The following is a 21,879-nucleotide window of genomic DNA, read 5'->3' on the forward strand; positions in this document are numbered from 1 at the left end:
CCCTTAAAGTGATACTGATATCAGTAGTACTCCATTTGACACATTTTTTTGTACTCCCATCATGTGAATGGAAGTTATGTAAAATGCCACCACCACTTCCCCACATCCAAATGTTTTTTTTTACACAAACACATTTTGAAGGTGTTGAAATTATTAAAATATTTATTTACCTCTACAAAGAGCTCTTTTAAGTACACCGTGCTCGACTTCACCACACCACCACAGACTGTATCGGTTGTAGCTTCTGCTTTAGTTATTATTTCTATATTTGGGTGCAAAAAGGATCTAATGCAGATATGTTTCAACTGGAGAAGTTTCAGTACATCTTGGTATTGGGTTATTTCAGTTGACACCTTAAAGAGGAAGAGTACCAATACCCAGCCCTACTCCTAGTTGATGACCTTTGACCTCTAAACAGTCTATGCTGTGACCTGCTTTGTTCTGGTGTCCATAGGGAACTGGTGTTGTCTCCTGTCCAGGCCCTCTCTGTTTCCCTGCATGTGATGTCAGAGGCAGTCCTGTCCTTACAACGTACCAGCAGAGGTCTTTAGGTGTTAAAGCCACATAAGAGAGTCCCACTGGCATGTACATAACCCCCCAAATGACTGTTTCTACATCAGTTACCCAACCCATGTTATGTTGAATTTGTGAAGAAAATGGTGAATGAAGAATCCAAAAACTGACTTCATAAACAGCTGTTCCCAACAGGGAGCTGAACTAAAAGAGAAACTTATATCTATGCTCTCTTTTAAGCCAGGCTCTAATGACAAAAGCAGTAATTTTACCTCGCTGAACACGAGAGCTGATGGTCTACTGCTGCCTCGATCAGTTTAACTACCTAAGGGTGCTTTCAGACCTAGAGTTGTCTTGCTTTGGTCTGAATCAGGGACTAATTTTGTTACAAAGTTACATAATTGCCTAGAGTCGGTTTGTGTTCTCACAGCAGCATTTACAAGCGGACCAGATAAAATGCCTTGTGTGAGAAAGCTGCTCTTGATTGGTCAGAATTTCCATGTGGGAGAAATCCAGGAAGTAAACAAAACGTCGAAGAAGAGTACACTTGCAAGATAAATGTGACACTTCCTAATGTCACAATGGAGGGACAACTACGCAGGTTGATTTTAGCGCTGGTCATCGGGGACTATATTGCTGTCATTGTTCATTTTAGTCAAACCATACAGTTTGAAAACGAGGCGCGGCTCCAACTAGAAAACAATGTTTTGATGCATTGGATGTGCTGAATGTGCATATTAAGGCAGTACAGGAGGAGGTGCACATTAATAATCCTCCAGGACTGTAACATGCTGATGTTTAACCCAAACAATGTGTCATGTGACTGCAGTTAGTTCAGATAGAGGTCAGAACACATTCTCACCACAGATGAACCGCACCAGAGTTCATTTGTAATCAGACCAAGACCACCTCTTCAGGAAGGTCTCGGCCTGATTAAACTGAACCAAACAGGGCAGGTGTAAAAGCACCCTAAGTTTCACTTTCTTTACTCTTCTTCACTTTAATTCCCGCCCCCAGAAAGGGCTGTCTGTCTGGGAGGTACTGGGCATATGACTTGATAAATGAGAACTGGAGCCATGGAGACATGCGAGAAAAACAAGGTTTCTTCACGTATTCAGCGTAACACAGGATGAGTAACTGATACGCAAATGCTTGCACCTGTTGGCCCGGAGTCTCTCTGTCCTCCTCTTCATTTATGAGATGTTTTTCTCTGTGTAGGAACGTCTCCACTGCTGATCTTTTAGGCTCTAAGTTTTGGATTTTGAATTTGGCAGTCCCCTGTCCCTTCTGATGTTCATTGACTGCTGATGAAGGTTGATTATAGATGAAAGTCACTTAACTTCAATAGCTGTAAGTCAAAATTTAGAACTGCAGTAATTTGTCTTGTGTTGTATCAAAGTTTAGATCACGTTGCACTTAATGTTTCTGGTTGAATGAAACATAAAGGTGTGGCAATGAATGACTTCTCTACAGATACCCAGGAGAAGGTGAGCATTGATTTTCCATCCTCAGGTGTACTGACTCTGAGTCAGTGTGACATGATAGACTCTGAGAAAGCATCACAAGTGGCTGCTCTCGCTGGCTTTGCAGCTGCTGACTGCTCAGAAGGCTCCTTGTTATGGTTCTTGCGTATAGCGTGTCAGTGTTAGTAACGGAGCGTGATGCTGAACAGCTGGAGGTGATGGCTGTGAAGGGACTCCCCAGCTGCTGCACACTGACGCGCATCCTGCTGCCCGTCCTGTCTTGCTCCCTCCTGTTCTGATTCTGCAGCTGGGACCGGGCAGCTGTCCCCTCAGGCTAACCTCTGCTCTGTCTGCACACTGACACCTGATGACCTTGAATCGATGTCTTTTTGGCACCAGTGTTTAGTACTCACAGACTTTTGTATCATCTGTATCATCATTCATTCTTTGAGTGGAGAGATGTATTGGATGTTCAATATTTTTTATTAACAATGGATCAAATCTTCATATAATGATAATACTAATAATAATAGTTTAATTTGTGTAGCACTTAAAACAAGGTGACAAAGTGCTTCACAAAGTGCATGAAGATAAAACAACAATAACAATTTTAATGAGATTACTGACATGTGGTTCAAAGTTCAAATAAGAATCCAAAGTGATGCCTACATTTCTGTAGATTTTATATTAGAGGACCAACAAATGGTTGTAATTTCCTTTCTGTGTGATATGATTCATAGTGATGAACTCACAGATAATTATCACCAACTCTGTACTTTCTATCGACTCTATGGAGCTTTATATAACTTATTATTTAGCTGTCTGTTCCACAGCTTCACTGTTTTGGTTCACTGTCACCCTTCTCACAGTGTTATTGTCAGTGAAAAGCTCCAAAAACCCACTGTACACTAACTGCACAGTTGATGACTAGCTGGTGATACATTGTTGTTTAATCAGCAGTTTATTGTGGGTTATTTATAAGAAGTCCCTTTCTCTGTAGCTTTTAATCGGATCTCATGGTCTTCATTGGCAGATGTAGATGATTCAGTTGTAATCACATGACTGTAATCTCTGTCTGCATCTCTGCCATTTGAATAAAATGAATGAGGTAAAACGTAACAGCAATTCAGTCCGATAATCAGGCTATAAGAGCTGTAAAAACAAATGTAGTAGAACGGAACTTAAAATATCTGCCGGTGACATGAAGTGGAGTAGCATCAAATGAAAACACTCATAGACACTGTAAGGGCCTGTGTCCACATAACGTTTTTTCTCAGGGCTGGTGTCTTTTTTCAGTTGTTCTCAGTGTGATGCGAACGTATGCAGTTGCCTGGAGAAAAAGTGCCACACCCAGCGCTGCACCTTTTTTGTGTAGCTGCTCCATACACTGTAAGTTAAAAATCCCTGAACTTTATAAAAAGGCCCCAGTGATGCCACTTCCTTGGCTGGGCTACTGTCTACTGTCACAGCAGAGACAGAAAAACTAATTTTTTGGGAGCAGATCAGCTGGCTGACACTGGGTGTTACTGGTGAGGGTCGAGCTTTTATCACCGTTTGCCTTGTAAGCTCGTTGTTGACTGTGTAGTCAACCCTCTGTTAATGTAGCGTTATGTCAGCTGCCTGATTAATGTCACTGTTAAGATAATGTTGTCATAGAAACAAAACCCACAGGCCCTGAAGTACATTTCCCTCAAAACTACACAGTGTATAGTAAATGTACTTTAAGTAAATGTAAGCTATAACTCTACAATTACAGCAGCACGAGAAACAGACCACAGAGACAGGAAGCGGCTGACAGAAATAAGGGGAAAACATACACAGTGTACAAATACCATGCTTGTTTCAACTTTAAAAGAGAGTTCACCCAAAATTCAAAAATTCATATTTTTCTTCTTATCTGTTGCCCTATTTATCAATCACTACAGGTAAAAGAACAAAATATGTATTGTTGATTTTGTGATGAACTGTCCCTTTAAGCTACATTTACATTCCCAGGAAATGAAAAATTAAAAGCTCAGTGTTAACATTCATTATAACATCAGCAGGCTCAGCAGACCAACATGGAAACACTCTGTGGTGACACAGAGACATTATGGCAATCACTCCAACACTGACTGTGTTTAAAGTTCCCACTGTTCAGCTGTAAACATGATATTGTGGTCTCCATGTGTGGGTCAGGTCTTAAATTAACCATACAGATGCATTTTAATGCTGCAAGATGGACTGGATGGGACAAAGACACACAGACATGGACACAAGCAGATTATAAGAAAAACACTTCACGCCAAACCCCAAAATGCTCTCAGCAAGAGAAGTGGCTGTCCTGCAGATGCATAAATACACACACACACACACACACACACACACACACACACACACACACACACACACACACACACAGGTGTTAGGTCAAGCTGTGTCGTGTTATTGTTAGACTTTCTTGTTGAGCCTTTTATGAACAGAGCGGATTGTCCTTGTGTGTGCCAGGGCCTCCAGCACCTTCCCTGCAGAGGTGCCCCTGGCTGCAGATACCCAGCTCTGTTTAGTTCTGGGATAAACCGTTTGGCATTTGAGTAAACTGAACGCTGTCAGGGCCTGTCAGGCTCATTACAGGCGTCTGAACAGCAGCAGGACTCACAGGTTTTATTTGGGATGCTGCTGCTTTGTTGTCACACTGCAGGACCGCTTTCTGTGTGATGTGTTTTTATCAAAGCCAGAAAAGTGGGATAATGTGTTCGGCTGCAAGATGACGTTTATTTATACTTACTAAAATGATTAATGTCATGTAGAATGAATAGATGCATAAGATAAATACAGAGATCGATGATGAAACAGCTGGATGGTTTTTATAAAACACACACAGTGGAAACATTTATTGAGGCTTTTATGTAAACTGAACTGTGCGTTTCAACGGACACAATCTGCTGCGTTTGGTTGTGAGGTGGTGACCAGGTTTCAACCTACTGCTTGTTTGGAGGGTGTCATCAGTGTCTCATATGTTGCTTGATGTAGCTTGTTGCTTATATGTCACAGAGGTTGCACCTGTCTGTCTACACTGGCCCAACAAAGTGACAAGGACGGCAGTACATATAGGGAATCATGTACAATTAAAAATACATTTAATTTACCTATTTTGTGCACTTATGTCACAGGATATTTAACAATCATATCAACTCAAATGACAGAAAAAATATTCAAAGTAATTTGTACATATTGGCTCTGTTATTATTACCAATCCTATCAATATGTCTGGCCCGTTTTCTTGTACTTGGAAGCTCCTTTTTTTTTTTTTTTAACATTTCTTCTTCTACTGTTTACACTGAGCTCCTCTCTTCAGGTTATTATTCAGGTCTGCTGTGCAACAAGGGAAGAACCCACCTTGGGACTTTGAAGTCCAGAGAGCATTGATGAAAAGCAGCAGGGCCATTTTCTTTATTAATTGACTTTGGAAATTGTCTTGCTGAGGTGCTTCAGCAGAAGCTGAACCCTCTCGTTTGGTGGAGCCCAACTTAATTATCCGGCCTTGACGGTATATCTGGCTCTTTTGTCTGGAGAGTTTCCAATAGGAAATCATGGATGAAAGGACACAATGAAAACATATTTTGCACCTGTGTGTGTGTGTGCATGTAAGTGTGTGTGTGTTAAAGAAACTGAGTGCATGTAAATGAGTACTTAATTAATTTTAGGGTGAATGCAGGCTGTTTAAATTCAATTTTGTGAAACACATTTCATTTTCAAGTGAAGCAAGAAAGAAAATCTGTTTCAGTGATGCAGGATTTAAAGATAAAATAAGACTTAAAGGTCCAGTGTGCAGGATTTAGGGGCATCTACTGGCAAAAATGGTATATAATAAACATGTGTACATTGGTTTATAATCACCTAAAACTAAGAATTGTTGTGTTTTATTACCTTAGAAGGAGAATAAGCAAGTCCTCTTCCACGACTTCTGCCATGTTGTTTCTACAGTAGCCTAGAATGGACAAACCAAACACTGGCTCTAGATAGGGCCATTTGTATCGCTTTAGAAGATATGCATTGTTACAGACCAGACAACCCAACAGTATATAAAGTAGTCAAGATTAAGTCTGTTTGCAACATTAAATGTTAATGAATCAGTAATAATAGTAATACAGTATGATATATATATATATATATATATGTATTACTACAACAGGGCTGTATTGACCTAATACTAATTTTCACTTTTCATCTCACCCTCCTTTTCTATTTCAAAGAAAAGCCTGATGTCCCTGTTCCCTTTAAAGCAGCCAAAATGCGAGTGTTGGGGGTCATGGCCACAGTAGCTGTGCCAAAACTACTTTCACAATTTCTCGTGAGGGTTTGAGAAACAGCTGGAAGCTGTTTACTTTTATAAGTGGGGCTGCTCACTTCAGCATCACTTCACTGTTCAGCTTTAAAATATTACAAAAATAAGATCCCAGTTTATGTAAGCTGTGTTTCCAAGTCTCGACAAAACAAGTCTCCGGTCCGGTCACGACCCAAAAGAGCAGTGATTCTCTCTCCTTTGAATGTGTTCTTGTTAAATGTGGTCAAGGTTCACTGTCGTGCTGGAAATTAACGTTGATTGGTGCCAGATTTTATGCACATTATAAAAGCATACAAATAGTAGAAATTATGCCCAGTATTATTATAATTCTGACAGGAACATTCTGCTGTATAATGAATAGTTTTACTTTTTCCTTTTTTGTATTGTAAAGATTAATATTATTAGGAAAAAAATACAATAATACTCAAAGAACATTTTGCTGAAAATGCTTCTGTACTTCTACTTCAAAGAAGTAAGATTTAAAATGCAGGATTTTACTTGTAATGGAGTATTTTTTATACATTGTAGTATTCCTACTTTTACTTAAGTATCTAAATATTTCTTCCACCCTAATGTTGAGTGAAAGAGACCAACAAAGAAGACAGACAGATTATTTACTGGTTGTAAACTGCTCGAGAAATGTAGAAAAACGTAGTAACAATCCTCAACTTCAGCTGCTGTAATGTTCTGTATCAGTAACTAATCCAGCTGTGTGCTTCTTTTGCAAGCTGTTTGGCTTGTTATGATATTCCCTGTGATTCAGCTCTGTAACACACACACACACACACACACACACACACACAGAGAGACACGCACACACAGTTAACCTCAGTGGTGATGTTCAGGGAAACCGTGTCCACGCGACAGGGAGGGGGACTCTCCTCCTGGGACAGAGTCGAGGCTTCACCTCCTCCCCTCTTGTCCTGCTGCTCGGTCCTCGTCTCCTCAGGGGATCAGAGCTGTGGGCGCCTCAGATCTCTGCAGGGACAAACCTGAAGAAAGTTGTCATGGTAGAAAGCTGCACATTATCTCAGAGTACATGTATCATAGTGTAAATGTGCAGTATTTATTTATTTATTTATTTACTTATTTATTTTAATATGGGCTGCTTTTCTTTCAGTTCTCTAAACTCCATAAACTGTCCTGTTGTTATTTATTGTATTTGTTCCACAGTGAGTTAGCGTCCCCATCCGACATCACATGCTTTATTTGTTTTTTCTAACTACAGACCCAAACACTATAAAGCAGATTGATATGTGAGAGGCCCCCCGAGGGAGAGAGTAGCTGAGTGCATGCAAGGCACAGGTACATATTTATCCAGCTGAAAGATTAGAAAGGTTGGAGAGGCATTACAATAATTTGTCCGGGCTTTAGTAAACAATAAAGACAGGCTGGGTATGAGTTAGCACACAAACACAGAGAGGCACGGCCATTGTGCTGGATCAGGTGAATGCCATGCAGCCACATCCTTTAAATTACCTCCCATCTGCTGTATAAGCCGTTTGACTGTCTCTGCATTTTGTTTGTATTTGTACTTATAAGATGGACCATTTGCTTTATATTATATATTTCTGTTTTAGAGGGAACACTGACAGCAGTGTTTCACTCACTCAAACAACAGCACAGGTGACTTTTATGACTCAGCTCTTGTCCAGTGTCTCTTATCGCTCGCTGTTCTGCTCATCTCTTCACTTCCCTCCTCTCCACTTGTGGTCGGAGGCGACACATGCTGTTACCACATTAACCAAAAACCTCCCTGGTCTCAACAAATTCAAATCATGAAACCATTTTCTGTGTGTTTTATCTGAAGCTGGTTTAGTAAGTCAGCTCACTCCATGTTGGCACCATGTGAGCGCCCCCTGCTGTCCGCGGCTGGCACGGCCCATGTTAATAGAATCACGTTTTCTCTCAGCATGATTCAGGCTCTGTGCTCATGGGGAGTAATTGGTTTGAAATTGGTCTGTTTTCTCAGAGAACATTGTCCAGGCCCTCCTGCAGCCGTGGTGCCTTTTCAAATAATAATAATGATAAAAAAGATATCTTCACTCACTAATCTTTAAACTGGAGTGGCAGTGGACAATCACAGGAATTTGTTATTTCCTGGCAGGTAATAGGATGTCAGTGGCAGTGCTTATTTTATTTATTTATTTATTTTTGTTTCCACTTGGGCTACATGATTGGTGTATTATGAATGTGTTACATTTGCATGTTCCACACATATCATGTCATTTCTAAAGGGATGTAATATGTAAGCCTGCATTGTCATCGGGAGGTGGAGGCCGTGGTTGATGGTGTGTCACCTAGGCGAGATGCCTGCCAAGCTGCAGATCACTGTTTGAGACCAACAACAACAACAACAACAAAAAGGTTGTTAGTGAATCAAGTTAATGAGTCATTGTTGTGTTCCCAGTGGCTTTTAGCCCCCAAATATGGGTCTTTTTTGGGGAGCTATCGCTGTGTCTCAAGCAGCTTTTTAGGCTTAAAAAATGGTTGTTTTTTTACCAAGACATTACTGCTTTTCCTGCCCAGATTTTGTTCTCCAAACAGGGTATTTTAAGCTAAAACATGATCATTTCCTAACGATATCCAAGTTGTGTTTGTGCCTTAACCTCACCACTTTTATCACAGCGTTGTTGAAATGTGAAGTTTCAATGTATCCGCTATGTAACGTGCAAATATAACATATCCATGGTTTGCAGAGACGTTCAGTGTGTCAACATTTTTCTGATGATTAGGTGGAAAACAGGCTGGAGACGTGTTATTAAAAACACTCACTTTTGTTGTTTGTTGGTCTCGAGCGGTGGTCTGCTGCTGTCTGCTGCTCGGCAGCTGTCTCGCCATCCACCATCTGCTGCTCCTCCTCATGAGAAACTCAGCTCATATACATGTTATTTAAACTTTAGAAAAGTTGATACGATTCATACGAAAGGTGCAAATGTGACATATCCGTTCTACAGTGCCAACATTTTATTCAGGCGACTGTGGTGGGTGTAAAATGATAGTATCAAATATCTGCCTTTTGAGCTTAACTGTCAATAACACATCTTCTTTAGCATCTTTGTTTTCACTGTAAACTTCTTGTTTATTGGGCATGTCATTGGCAGGTGTAGGACTGGCAGTTTCAGTCAACCGTCTCTTTGATCCACACTGAACTATCTGTACAACTCTTACTTTGATTGCAATGAAATTGGATTCAGACATTAATTTCCTCCTGCGGTTTGAATTGCAGGTGTAGTGTTTACGATGTTCACCTTCTTAGTCTTGTTGTTAGCATGAAAACGTTGGCTAATAAGCACTTAACATTAAGCACAGCCTTGACTTACAGGACTGTCATTAGACTGGCAGGTCTATATTATGCCCAAGCCATAATATTGGACAAATATAAATTTCGACATGATGGTGGCACTGGATGAAAAAATCAGGGGATCACCATCGTAAACACTACACCTGCTAAACACTGGTTTGTTAGCATGCTTATGTTAGCATTTAGCTCATAGCACTGCAATGCAATGCAGCCTCATAGGTGTAAGTCAAATTAAGGTATCTACTGGAATTTGTCACAGATGGGTGAATTTGCCATAGTGGTCTGGGTGGCTCTCCTCCTTTTGAATAATTAGTTTTTGGTATATTTGTATTGTACTCCTGCATTGTAAGAGATATCAGGGCTCATTTTCTCCATTTCAGATGAAGCTTTTTGCAGTCATTCATTCATGTATGTGCAAAACTAACTTCACAGTCACTGATTCATCACAATACATTTATATCCTTACTTTGATGTTGTCAGAGTTTGTGTCTTATCATATTTCTTTGCGCCTGACTTAAATGTTCTCATATCTGTGTGTTCATTATTTCAGTCTTCGCTAACTGTCAATCACCTGACGCTCACTGCCTCCCCCAGAAAATAATCCCTCAAAACACGCTGCTTTACAGACATGATTGGCACATCCATGTCTTTTATTGGTGATACTGAAGAGTTTGATAAAAAAAGAAGTCTTATGATATCATTAATTAAGGCATGGATTGAAAAATAGTTTTTTTGGAGGCGCACATCATACAGGCAAAGGTTCAATTAAAAGCCTTTGAACAAACAGTATTTTAAGCAATAAATAGTTTTAATTGCTTATTAGTCAGTGTGAAGGTCTGACGTTGTGTTGATTAACTTTTTCATCTGTCTCCTGCAGGGAGTAGCGCTTGCCTCGCTCTTTTTCATCCTGGTGTCCATCACCACCTTCTGCCTGGAGACCCATCAGGCCTTCAATGTACTGCAGAACCGCACAGAGCATGTTGTTGTGGGCAACATCACAGTCTCAGTGGAGAGGCCAGAGATGGTGACCAAGCCCATCCTCACCTGGGTGGAGGGCGTCTGTGTGATCTGGTTCACATTTGAATTCCTGGTGCGAATCATCTGCTGCCCAAACAAGGTGGTCTTCATCAGGAACACACTCAACATCATTGACTTTGTGGCCATTCTGCCATTCTACCTGGAGATGTGCCTGAAGGGTCTGTCATCTAAAGCTGCCAGCGACGTGCTGGGCTTCCTCCGCGTGGTGAGGTTTGTCCGAATCCTCAGGATCTTCAAGCTGACGCGGCACTTTGTAGGCCTGCGCGTGCTGGGCCACACACTGAGGGCCAGCGTCAATGAGTTCCTCCTTCTCATCATCTTCTTGGCACTGGGTGTGCTCATCTTCGCCACCATGATATACTACGCCGAGCGCATCGGAGCCAAGCCCGATGACCCCACAGGCTCCAACCACACACACTTCAAGAACATCCCCATCAGCTTCTGGTGGGCAGTGGTCACCATGACAACACTGGGCTACGGAGACATGTACCCACAGACGTGGCTGGGCATGATGGTGGGGGCGCTGTGCGCGCTGGCCGGGGTGTTGACCATCGCCATGCCGGTCCCTGTCATTGTCAATAACTTTGGGATGTACTACTCACTGGCTATGGCCAAACAGAAGCTGCCGAAAAAGAAGAAGAAGCACAACCCGAACCCCGACGCTCCGACTGACTCGGCCTCGTTTGTGAAGTCGGAAACAAACTCACACAGAGACAGCACTCAGAGCGACACGTGTCCACTGGCTGCTGAGGAGAGCATCAGCAGGAACCGCTCAGGTCAGGCTGCAGTTTAATGTTAAAGGTGCAGTTCACCCAAATTACAGAAAACAATTTTCTCACTGATCTTTTGTGGTATCCAGCCATGCAGACAGCTTTGGCTTCTTTTACTCAGGTTTTAATTCTCAGGTTTACTGATGACAATTTAATACAAACATGATTGATATTTGTGTGATGAATGAAAATGTTTGACTTAAACAGGAATATCTCTTCTAGAAACAGTGTCCTTGTTACTGTAATTATCTCTTAATAGATATTTTCTATCACATAAATATTGTATTTTAAAATTAAATACAATCTATGGATAATCCAGAGCAATGGGGACACTAATGCTGGAAAAAGATGTTCTGATTTTTTAATTATTGTTTATAATTTATGTTTAGGCAGAAATCTTAGTGTGGAACCTCTCAGAACAACAAAACTATCTGCGTGGCTAAATACCACTGGAGGTAAGTTAGAAAATGCTTTCTTTGTAATTTGGGTAAAGTAACCCTTTAATCTAATGTTACTGCTTATTGAATTTATTTGATAGGTTTTTAAATCAGAAAGATTATGTTTCTTCATCCTGTTTGTTTAATTGATGACAGATATTTGAGTGGCCTTGAGCCTAAAAGAAACACAGCACTGTATTTCTAGTCTTCTAGTTCCTGAGGCTTTTCAGAGTTTGTCTGATAGATGAACCGCACTTAGTCATATAGACAGTAACGCACAGGGATTAAATTACTCCTCATAACGTCTCAGTCAAATTGAATTTCATCACAGAAAAATACCGATTTTATGCAATATACCTCTGTCTGTCTGGGCCCTCGGGGCAGTCTCAGTAAAAGCTTTGGCATTTACGTCGCTGTGTGTTTTTGTCTTCCTGTCAGACTCCAAACAGAACGGGGATGCAAATGTGGCCCTTTCAGAGGAGGAGGGCTGCAGTCTGACCCAGCCGCTGTCCCCCAGTGAAAAGTGGTCCCTGCGGTGCTCCCGAGGGCGAGACAAGACTAAGAAGGAGGCCACCTGCTTCCTACTCACCTCTGGAGACCCCAACGTCCACAGTGGTGAGTTACATCACTACACACCTGAGAAAACACTATACTGATTGTAGTGTTGCACATTGTACTGCGTGCTTTTATCTGTACTGTAGTTTCAAGTCAATTCTCTGAGATTTTGGTTCTGTTGGTATGTGGTCAGGTGTTTTGTGTCTCTCCACTGGAGCTCTCTGGAATTTGTACAGTGTATTTAAGAGGTTTAAGTCACATGTGCAACATGTTCCTGACAGACTGAATGTACTTGACTTGACTGGTACTTCTTTGCAGAGAGTGAAGGCCTTTGCACACCAAGTCTTTATTTTTCATCCAATATTGTCACATTTAAAAATAAATGCAATCTCACATTGTGTCAAACATGTTTACACACCAACTCCAAGACTTTTGGCAGGGCAGAAGTGGACAGTCAGCAAGAAAAAGAAGTGGAAATACATGGGAGCAGTGTCCTCCTTGAAATCTTCCACGACAACGAGAAAGTAATGTTTGCCTATCCAGAAATGATGATGCTTATTAGGGTTGCAGTGGTATACTGTGATATGAAAATGGATGGTTATCGTACCATGTGCATTTGCTTATCTACGATATTGAAAAATATACATAACTGGATAGAGAATCTCACCTTTATTTTATGTATTTTACACATACTTCCATTACAAATTATTGTTTCAAGTGGTAATAAAACATTTGTTCAACCAAAAATAACCCTTTTGCTCTCATTGGTTCAAAGGTCATTCTGAGTGATACCGTGATACCATGAAACTGCGATATTCTCTGAGGTTATTGTACTGTGAAAATCTCATACCATGGCAACCCTAATGCTTGTAGCAGAGTGCAGTTTAATAGTATCCTTCATGACTCAGGTAGCTGCAGTGTCAAATGCAAAATGTGGGCAGAGTGGCGACAGCCAGGGAGGTACCTCCTGAGGAGAGAAGCAAAGGAGCAAATGTGTCTTTCTGTTTTGCCTCATATGCAAATTTTGTCGAAATGAACACAATAAAACATAGCAGACTCAGTGCAAGGCTTCCGTGTGTAGCAGTTTTCATCTGATGATGGATTAAAAAACACATACCAAAAATACAGACTTGGTGTGCAAGGCCTGTTGATGAGAATATTGATACCACTCTCATGTCTGTTCACTAAACATGAAAAACAGCTAGCCTGGCTCTGTCCAGTGGTGAAAACAAATCTGCCTACCAGCACCTCTAACATTTGCCAATTAACATGTCATATCTTGTCTGATTAATTCATGCAAAAAAAGAGGTGCAAAAATAAAACATTGTGGTTTTTAAGCCTTGATGCCAAAGAAGCTGTTGTAACTAAATATAAAACACAACGCCCTTTTTGGCACTTTGAGCACCACAAACTAAGTGTCATCTAGTTCCATTATATTGTAGAGAAGGCAGACATCTCTCCAACACTCTGCACCTCACACCAAAACAATCTAGACTGATAAGTAGCACTTCAGGTAAGAGGGAAAATAGGTATTTTGGGGGTGAACTGTCCCTTTAAATTGAACATTTTTAACAAGTAACACCAATATTCTGTAATTGTGACAGTTTTAAGAGCCGTGTGAAACAGGTAACATAAATGCAAAGCTCCTTTGAATCTTTCAATCGACATCTGCCGTCAGCCTGCCATCTCTCTCTGCTTGAATGGCCGCTGGATCTCACATCTGAGCTTCCCAAAGTACCCAAAAGCCCCTTGTGAGAAGAGGCTCTATATTTGGCAGTCATGGATTCATTCCTGACATCCTGAGCACACATCCCACCCAGTCAACATCCTAACTCTCGTGTGCAAACAGCCCAACAACACTGAAGGTGTTTTCCGGCAAAACTGCATTTTACAGCAATGCATTTTTCTACCAAAGCTCATTAGCACATCACTGTCAAGGAAAAAAAACAACACATAAATGGGGCACTTACTGTAGCTCGGCTCCTATGAGACTATATACTTCCCACATTTTTTTGACAGCCCATTACAAGGAAATTGTATTTGAACGTGTGTTGAAAGCCTCGTCAATCCTTGAATGTGTTGAGTGTTGTAGATTGGTGTTGGTTAATGGCATGTTGTCACATGACGGGAAAAAAACAGCCTCGGTTGTGTCTGTCAGATAAATGAGAAGAAGGGATGTTTGTGGACATGTTGTGATGCTCAGGGGAGGAAAACATCTGTCAAAATAAAATCTATAGCCTCACAGTCACAGTGGCAAAGACACAAACACAGCGAAACACCAAATCGTCACCAGGCTGCTTTCACGCTGACTTCTCTAATAATACACTAAATTATCTGGTCAGCTCGTGAAATTGCCAAGCGAGCTTTATTCTGATCGCAGGGACAAAAACAATGGGAGGCTGAGCAAAGCCAGAACACCTCAAAACTAATCTTTGAGGGAGAGAGGAGGGGGTAATTCAATCCTGAGCCCTGTGTCTGGTGAGTATGTGGATAATGATATCCCAGTCTATTACAGGGGAATATCACACATACACAACACATTTTAGTGCACATTACCTGCAAAAAAAAGGCTCAAGTGGACTTTACTGTTTCCTAACAGTGATGGAAAGTGTTGTGGCAGAGTTCAAAATAAAAATCTCCTTGTTTCTGTCGGACATGAGAAAGGCTTGCTCTGTGGTTGCAGCCATTTTGAGCTGGTTAGATGGAAAGAGATTATGACACAGTGGCTCTGCTCTTTAGAGCTATGCCCATAGGGGATGGCGTTGGGTTAATTTCAGGGTTACAGGATACAAGGTATGGATCATATTTCACCAGAGCTGTATGGCAGGAAGCAGAGAGGAGGACAGATGGATGCAGCAGGTCTGAAGATGCTCAGATGGTTATCATTGACAGGAAATGGTCGCCCGGCCCGCAGTGGGACAAATGCTGGTGGATTTAAAGTGATTACGGTCGACACAGGGAGCCTGCGACAATGTTAACACTTGCTGTCACCATTTATACATGCAAACATTGTCACAGTAGAAAGCGCACTGCCTCAGCAATGTGTCAACCGCCAGCTTGTTGCCTTGCGATGAGTGCATAATGGTGTGGCAAACCGTTCAAGTGCTGCTAAGAGGAAGCAGCAGGGAGATATTCTGACAAGCAGAGAAAAGACTTTTGAGCTCGGATGAGCCTCCATATTCCCCAGTGACTCCTCTGGGTGATTGCTACTAATAGGTTTCCATTAACAACATGGGTGGTCAGAGCGAAAGCCTCCTGCTGGCCTCTGAAGTTCAGATCTGTAGGATTTTTTGTCTGTGGAGGAGAAGTAAAAACACCAGTCAGTTAATCAATTACTACTTTAAGGACTGCTTCACCTGCAAAATAACCATTTGTATATCAACTAGTCATCGTGTGTTCACTTGCATTTGTGAACAAATAGGTCCCCTGTGAAGGTTTTTTTTTATCAAATCAAATTACATTATTAGTTTGATCCATTCGAGTTTGTCTCTTTATTAAGAAATGGGTGCATGCAGCATACTGATACAGTCAATTAAAAAATTAATTTCTAACTTCTTGTATAGGCCCAGTTAAATATTTCCATAATAATGTGTGGTTATCACAAAATCCCACGGCACACCTCAAATGGCATCACGGCATACCATCTGAGAACAACTGGTTCAGCAAAAATGCCTTTTACTGCACAAGTTGTGTGTGAGTTTGTAAAATGTAAGGTGTTTTGATAGAGTTTTGCTGTTGTTAATCACAGAAACCTATGACTTGATCTTTTTTTGTACTCTGCGTTCACCGTGAAGGGATACAAGAAAAATAAAGTTTTCTTCATGAGCTCAGTGAAACACAGGGTGAGAAATTGATATGCAGATGATCATTTTCCAGGTGAAGTATCCTTTTACAGATACACTATGCAGGGTTTTCCTAATAAAATTAGCGTATCGACTCATCCAACAGTAATCCCTAATTCATCACTGATGACCCAGTATGTGCAGTGTAACTCTGTCCTCTCTCTGCTTGTATTTTCTCATTTTCTTCTTATTTTCTGTGTTTGGGACATTCCTGGGCACAGTGACCAGGTGCCAGACCGTAAGCAGCACACATCCAAGCAGAAGCTACAAAAATTGTGGACACAGCGCCAAGAAAACAAACAAACAAAACAAAACAAAAAAAACACAGAGAGAGGCAAGACGCCAAGCAGACAAAGCTGGGTTTGGCTTTCACTTTCGCTGGAGATACTGTCTACAAACAGTAACCAACAATTCCTTCATAGTGTATCTTTAAATAAGTATAATAAGAAACTTTATTTTTGATAGCTGATTAATCATCTTTCTCAAATTTATGAGTTTAAATTGTGAATTGTTGGTCAAACAAAACAAGCTATTTGAGAATGTCACTTTGGGCTTAAGCTACTTGTTGTGGGCATTTTTACTGTTTAATGACATTTTATGGATTAAACAAAAACAAAAGATTGATTAATGATGAAATATTCATGAGTCACAGCCCTACAGTGATGGGTTCACAGCTTGAACAGGGTCAGCTTTTATTCAGCAGAGATATTTCATCACTCCATATGTCTATTATACTCTATCATATAGCCGTTTACCAGGTCTTTCATGCTCACATCATAAGTCACTGTATTTCATTGTATTTCTGTCCTTTGTGTTTCCTAATAGAGAGCTGCAAAGACATCCTCGCTGCCACTGGAAACTACGCTCAGCCCGAGGTCACCACGCTGACCTGATGCTGATTGGCTAGGAAAAGGAGAAAGAGCGTGAACTCTCGATGGAGTACATGCTGCGCAGAGCTTCGGCTCTGGTCCTGAATGAACTGCAGAGCGGATTCTTTTTATTCAAGACAAGTTTTTTTTGTCTCTGTCAAACATCCAAAACCCTGTGGTAGAAAATCAGTTGCGTAAGAGATTTACCATATGTACACTCACACACTTTACATGTTACAGAACAGTTTGCATGTGTTGCATGATCTACCATTGTATAATGTACTTTAGAAAATGACATTAATATGCTTATCATTTAGTGGACATGTCATAGCCTGAAAAGGCCCTGAAAACACATTTTGTCAATCAGCTTCTTGTTGCGTCTGGTGGGTAGGGCTGGGTTTCAGTACTTTCAGTACTTCAGTACCTTTGAGATATCGACTGAAGTAACCCAGAGCAAAGTAACATTGAAACATTTCCAGTGAAACGATGCCTGCATTCGATCCTTTCCCGGACTAGTGTTGCTACCATCTCCAAAGCTGCTCTCCTTGGCAAACGATCAGTTTAACATCTGCCCGGTTAGCACAACCTAACATAAGCAGCAGAGGCTAACATCCAACCCCGAGCAGTTAAAACGTCCTAACAAACTCACACCAACACTGAACCAGCTTGACTCAGTCGTTTAACCAATTAATAACTATCAAGTAACGTCAGCCATGTGATGCTAACAGCTAGCCCTCTCACTGTGTGTGTGCGGTCGGGCAGACTCTCACAACTGTCCCTGGTGCAGAGCTCAAGCTCCCGCAGTTTGCAGTTCAGCATGCCAAGATGCCACCTAAACATTCGCCACCTTATTTGCATTATTGGTAATGAATCAAGTTCTCTATTTGTATTGGCATCATTTAAGAGAACTGGTATTGGTACTGGTATCATAATGTTTATTTTAACGATACCCAGCCCTACCAACGGGGTCCTGCTGCACATGAACACACAGTTTTCTTACTGAAACAGTTCTGTTTTTTTTTTCTGTGCTTTTCTTATTGGTTTGAAGTGGGAGGGACTCAGTTGCAAAAATGTGATGTCATGCATGTCAGTCAATCAGGATTTAGCAACGTCGTTTGGTCACTGTCAATCAAATCTGATCAAATCACGCACACACAGTCTCGATGAAACAGATTAGCTGAGTTTATGAGGTCATAAACTCTTTATCAGTTATGATGATTTTAGTTAGTCGTAATTCCTTCTTGGTCAGTTTTGACTGTATTGATCCATGAATATTTGATGTTATAGAGGAAGACTTTTTGTGGGTTTTGGTCTGAAGTGAACCATGGGTGGATTACAAGGCAGTGGGCCCCTGGGCACAGATACACAAAAGGCCGCTCGACCTTTTCTTAGTTAGAAGCAGGACACACAGATTCAGAGGTGGTTTTGTATCACTCTAAGGTCATTTTATGTATCTTCTGGTCATGCTGTGTCTCTTATCAGTTCATTTTAATGTTTATCTTGTCATCTGAGTCTCCTCCTGGTGAGTACATGGTGGTGACATTTTGCAGGTGAAGGCCAGAGGGGCCCCTTGGCCTGTGCCGGTAGGCGTGTTCAGTAATCCATCCATGATGTGAGCTGTTTAAACCACATGGCAACATTTTTCTAATGAGATAGAGCATTAATTAGCATGATTTTTTTTCCCTTTAGTGCGATATATACAGAGACAGTTTTTGGAACTTAAAAACAAACAAAAAAAAAACTAAAAACTTCACTTGGATTAACGTCTTAAGTCCATAAATGTTGTTAAATGTCGAGTAAGAACACCCAAACATTTGTGAATATGGGTTTGTACAGCGAAACTGTTACTGTGAACTAGGGTTAGATTAAAACTTGAAATCATTGTCCGGTCCTCGACGAAACAGACCCTCTATTCTTTGTTGATCATCCGGTCTCTGCCCTCTGTCGTGCCACTGCTTTTTAACACTGACCACTGGGACGACATGCAGATATTTTGTCGGGACACAGCGTGGTATAAATGCTGCTCAGGCAACACATTGTTTGTAAATCCTTGTACAATAAGAGAGTTTAACAAAAGAAATCAATGGAGCAGTATTGTCTGTCTGTTACATTAGCCGTATACAATGGATGCATCACTGCTGGTTGAGTCAGGACCAAACGTAGACTCTGTCAGGCTGCATGGTAGATTTTTAGTACCATCATTAGTGAAACTTCATACAGTGCAATGCCATCAGTTCCACTTGTGCCTCATGTTGAGTAACGGAGCTTACATGTGTGCAGTAATGTAATTAGATTTGTTCCCTAACACTTCTGGTTGTGTCGGATGCGTAGAAACCCTGTTACATGTTTCAGCGGAGAGAGGAGCAGGAGTGTGGTTTCTTTCACTTGTGACTTATAATATATTCCTCATGGTCTACCATAGTGGCCTTATGTTTAACAAACAAAGGGAAAGTTAATTTCATCTTCATTAGACTCCAGCTCCGTTTCTATGCTGACCCCAGAGGTCTGCAATTATGTAGAAGCACAGTTGTACGTATGTAGCACAGTAGAATATTCTGGATCATTCCTTTTCTCCTCTGTATATGACATGCTTAGCTGTTTACCAACAATGAAAGATTATTATTTTGATAATCCGCCTTTTTAGCCTCATTTCCTGTTTTCCCTGTTGTATATATGTACTCGAATGTGATGGAGAAGCACACAGCACACCAGTTTCATATCTCCCCATTATGGATTGTATAAGTGACTGTGATGGATTTTGAACCGAGTCCAATTGTCAGATGCGTGTGTGTGTGTGTGTGTGTGTGTGTGTGTGTGTGTGCGCGCGTGTGTGTGTGATGTATCATGTAGGCATGTTTCTATGCAGAACTAGAAATAAAATCCATTTCCCCTCCTGCTGTTGAAGATAAAATCTTGTCGTTTCTGGTTTGTTCACAGCTTGCATTATGGAATCTGCCTTTTTTTCCATTAGGTGAACAGTTAGCGGTTCTATATCTCTGCTGCCGCCACCGCTGTGTCACCTACTGTACGGCTATTTATAGTGGTGACACAAGTGTAGTCTGGTGGTTGATCTAGTGCTCGCTCAAAGTGGTGTAACGGCAGTCACAGACGTGCCTCCTGCTCTCCTGTGCCTCCATGATTATGTACCGAAAGTGTAGATGGCATACAGAACACATCACCATGGAGATTTGGGATGACAGGCAACACTAATTACTGCTCGGCTGCCTCCACCCCCCCCGTCCCCACCCCTCCCTCTGTCTTTCACACGCAAAGAAACACCACTCTCTCTCTCTCTCTCACACACACACACACACACACACACACACACACACACACATACTCACCTCAGCTCAGCGTGATCATCATTACTGTTGTTGCCCATGAGGAGTGTTTTGATGTTCAGGGATGTATTGTGCAGCGCACTGTGGTGAGGAATGGGGGGGCAAGATGTCATAGGAGAGTCTAAGCCATAAAGGCTGCATGAATACGAAAGCAGACGCCATGTGTTCATACAAAAGCAGACACAGTCTTTCAGTGAAGCTAAATGTGGACTGAGATACAGACTGATCAGATTAAAGCAGGTTGATGACGAGAAGATGCTCTGATGGTCTCAAACAGTATTTGGCTGCTCTGATATTAAAGGCAAAATGTGCCATTTTTTATGCAGATAACCAGTCAGTGCTGATGGTAAATGTAGTCCACTGAACAATAAATTCCTCAGTGCGTGCTATATTGACCAAGAAAGCTGAGCTCTCCTGCTCACTGAGCCGAGACAGCAGGCCTACATGTACCAGGATGCAATGCACGTGAGCTTCTGACACCCAGAGCTAAAACATGACGTCGCCAAGGTTTACAAGGTTTGGCCTGCAGGTGACAAAATAAAAACATGGAGGCTCCGTAGTCTGAACCAGTGGCAACCAAGATGGCAACACTATTATTTTTCATGCACAGTAGCACATTATCACTTCACTCCTTCCCTTTTTTTAACCTTTTACAATAAAAGCCAACTTAAATTAGTATTTTTTTCAACATCTTTACTGATTTCAACAACAACAAGGAACGACATACACAAACACACATCCAGTATGTGTATATATATACATCCACAAACATGCAAAAGAAAAGGACACCACAAGAAGATTGGTACAACTGCAGAGTATTTAACACACATGTAATCCACCCCCACCCAAAACGTATGAATTTAAAGATAAATAAATAGATAAAATAAATGTAATACATTAAAAATAAATTAATAAATGAGAGAGGAAAGTAAAGAAATAAAAATAACAGAAGAAAGAAAATCATAAATTACAGGTTGAAGATCGTATTAGTGCAATACAATACACTTCAGTTTAAGTACACGTTATATTAACGTACAAATTTTGACGACAATAAGAAAAAAAAAACTTTGACAGATTTGGACATTGCAGAGGGTCACTTACAGCATATCCATGCTGCTTCCAACATGTGTATTAAGTCTGTCCTCTCTACATAACACATGAAGGGACCCCACATGCTGTGAAAGAGTGACTGATTACCCATATTGGCCTACCAACTTTAGATTAATACATTTTACTAGGAGGCAACTCAACTCAACAAAAGAGGCAATTGCCAGGAAAATAAAACATTGTCCCTGTATGTTTCTGAAAACCACAGATATGTCACATTTGTACGTTATTATGTAGCCGATGTGTTCAGATTTTACATTTCAACAACGATGTGGTTAACATGGTTAGGTTTAGGCATAAATAAACAATTGGT

General features: G+C 41.0%; 1 protein-coding gene across 2 annotated transcripts in view; it reads left to right on the forward strand.

Moving 5' to 3' along the window:
* The window catches only part of kcnc4 (potassium voltage-gated channel, Shaw-related subfamily, member 4), a 30,806-nt gene extending 10,711 nt beyond the window's left edge, over window positions 1-20,095 (forward strand). The window contains exons 2-5 of one of the 2 annotated variants that reach the window (XM_050065905.1): window positions 10,485-11,421; window positions 11,805-11,870; window positions 12,291-12,467; window positions 17,075-20,095. In XM_050065905.1, coding sequence (XP_049921862.1) covers window positions 10,485-11,421; window positions 11,805-11,870; window positions 12,291-12,467; window positions 17,075-17,142 — 1,248 coding nt within the window. In that variant the 3' untranslated portion in view covers window positions 17,143-20,095. The remainder of the gene's footprint in view (window positions 1-10,484; window positions 11,422-11,804; window positions 11,871-12,290; window positions 12,468-17,074) is intronic. The other variant, XM_050065906.1, reaches the window with a different exon arrangement.
* Window positions 20,096-21,879: the final 1,784 nt, after the last annotated feature.

Source organism: Epinephelus moara, chromosome 16 (assembly GCF_006386435.1).
Source record: "Epinephelus moara isolate mb chromosome 16, YSFRI_EMoa_1.0, whole genome shotgun sequence".
Lineage (NCBI taxonomy): Eukaryota > Metazoa > Chordata > Actinopteri > Perciformes > Serranidae > Epinephelus > Epinephelus moara.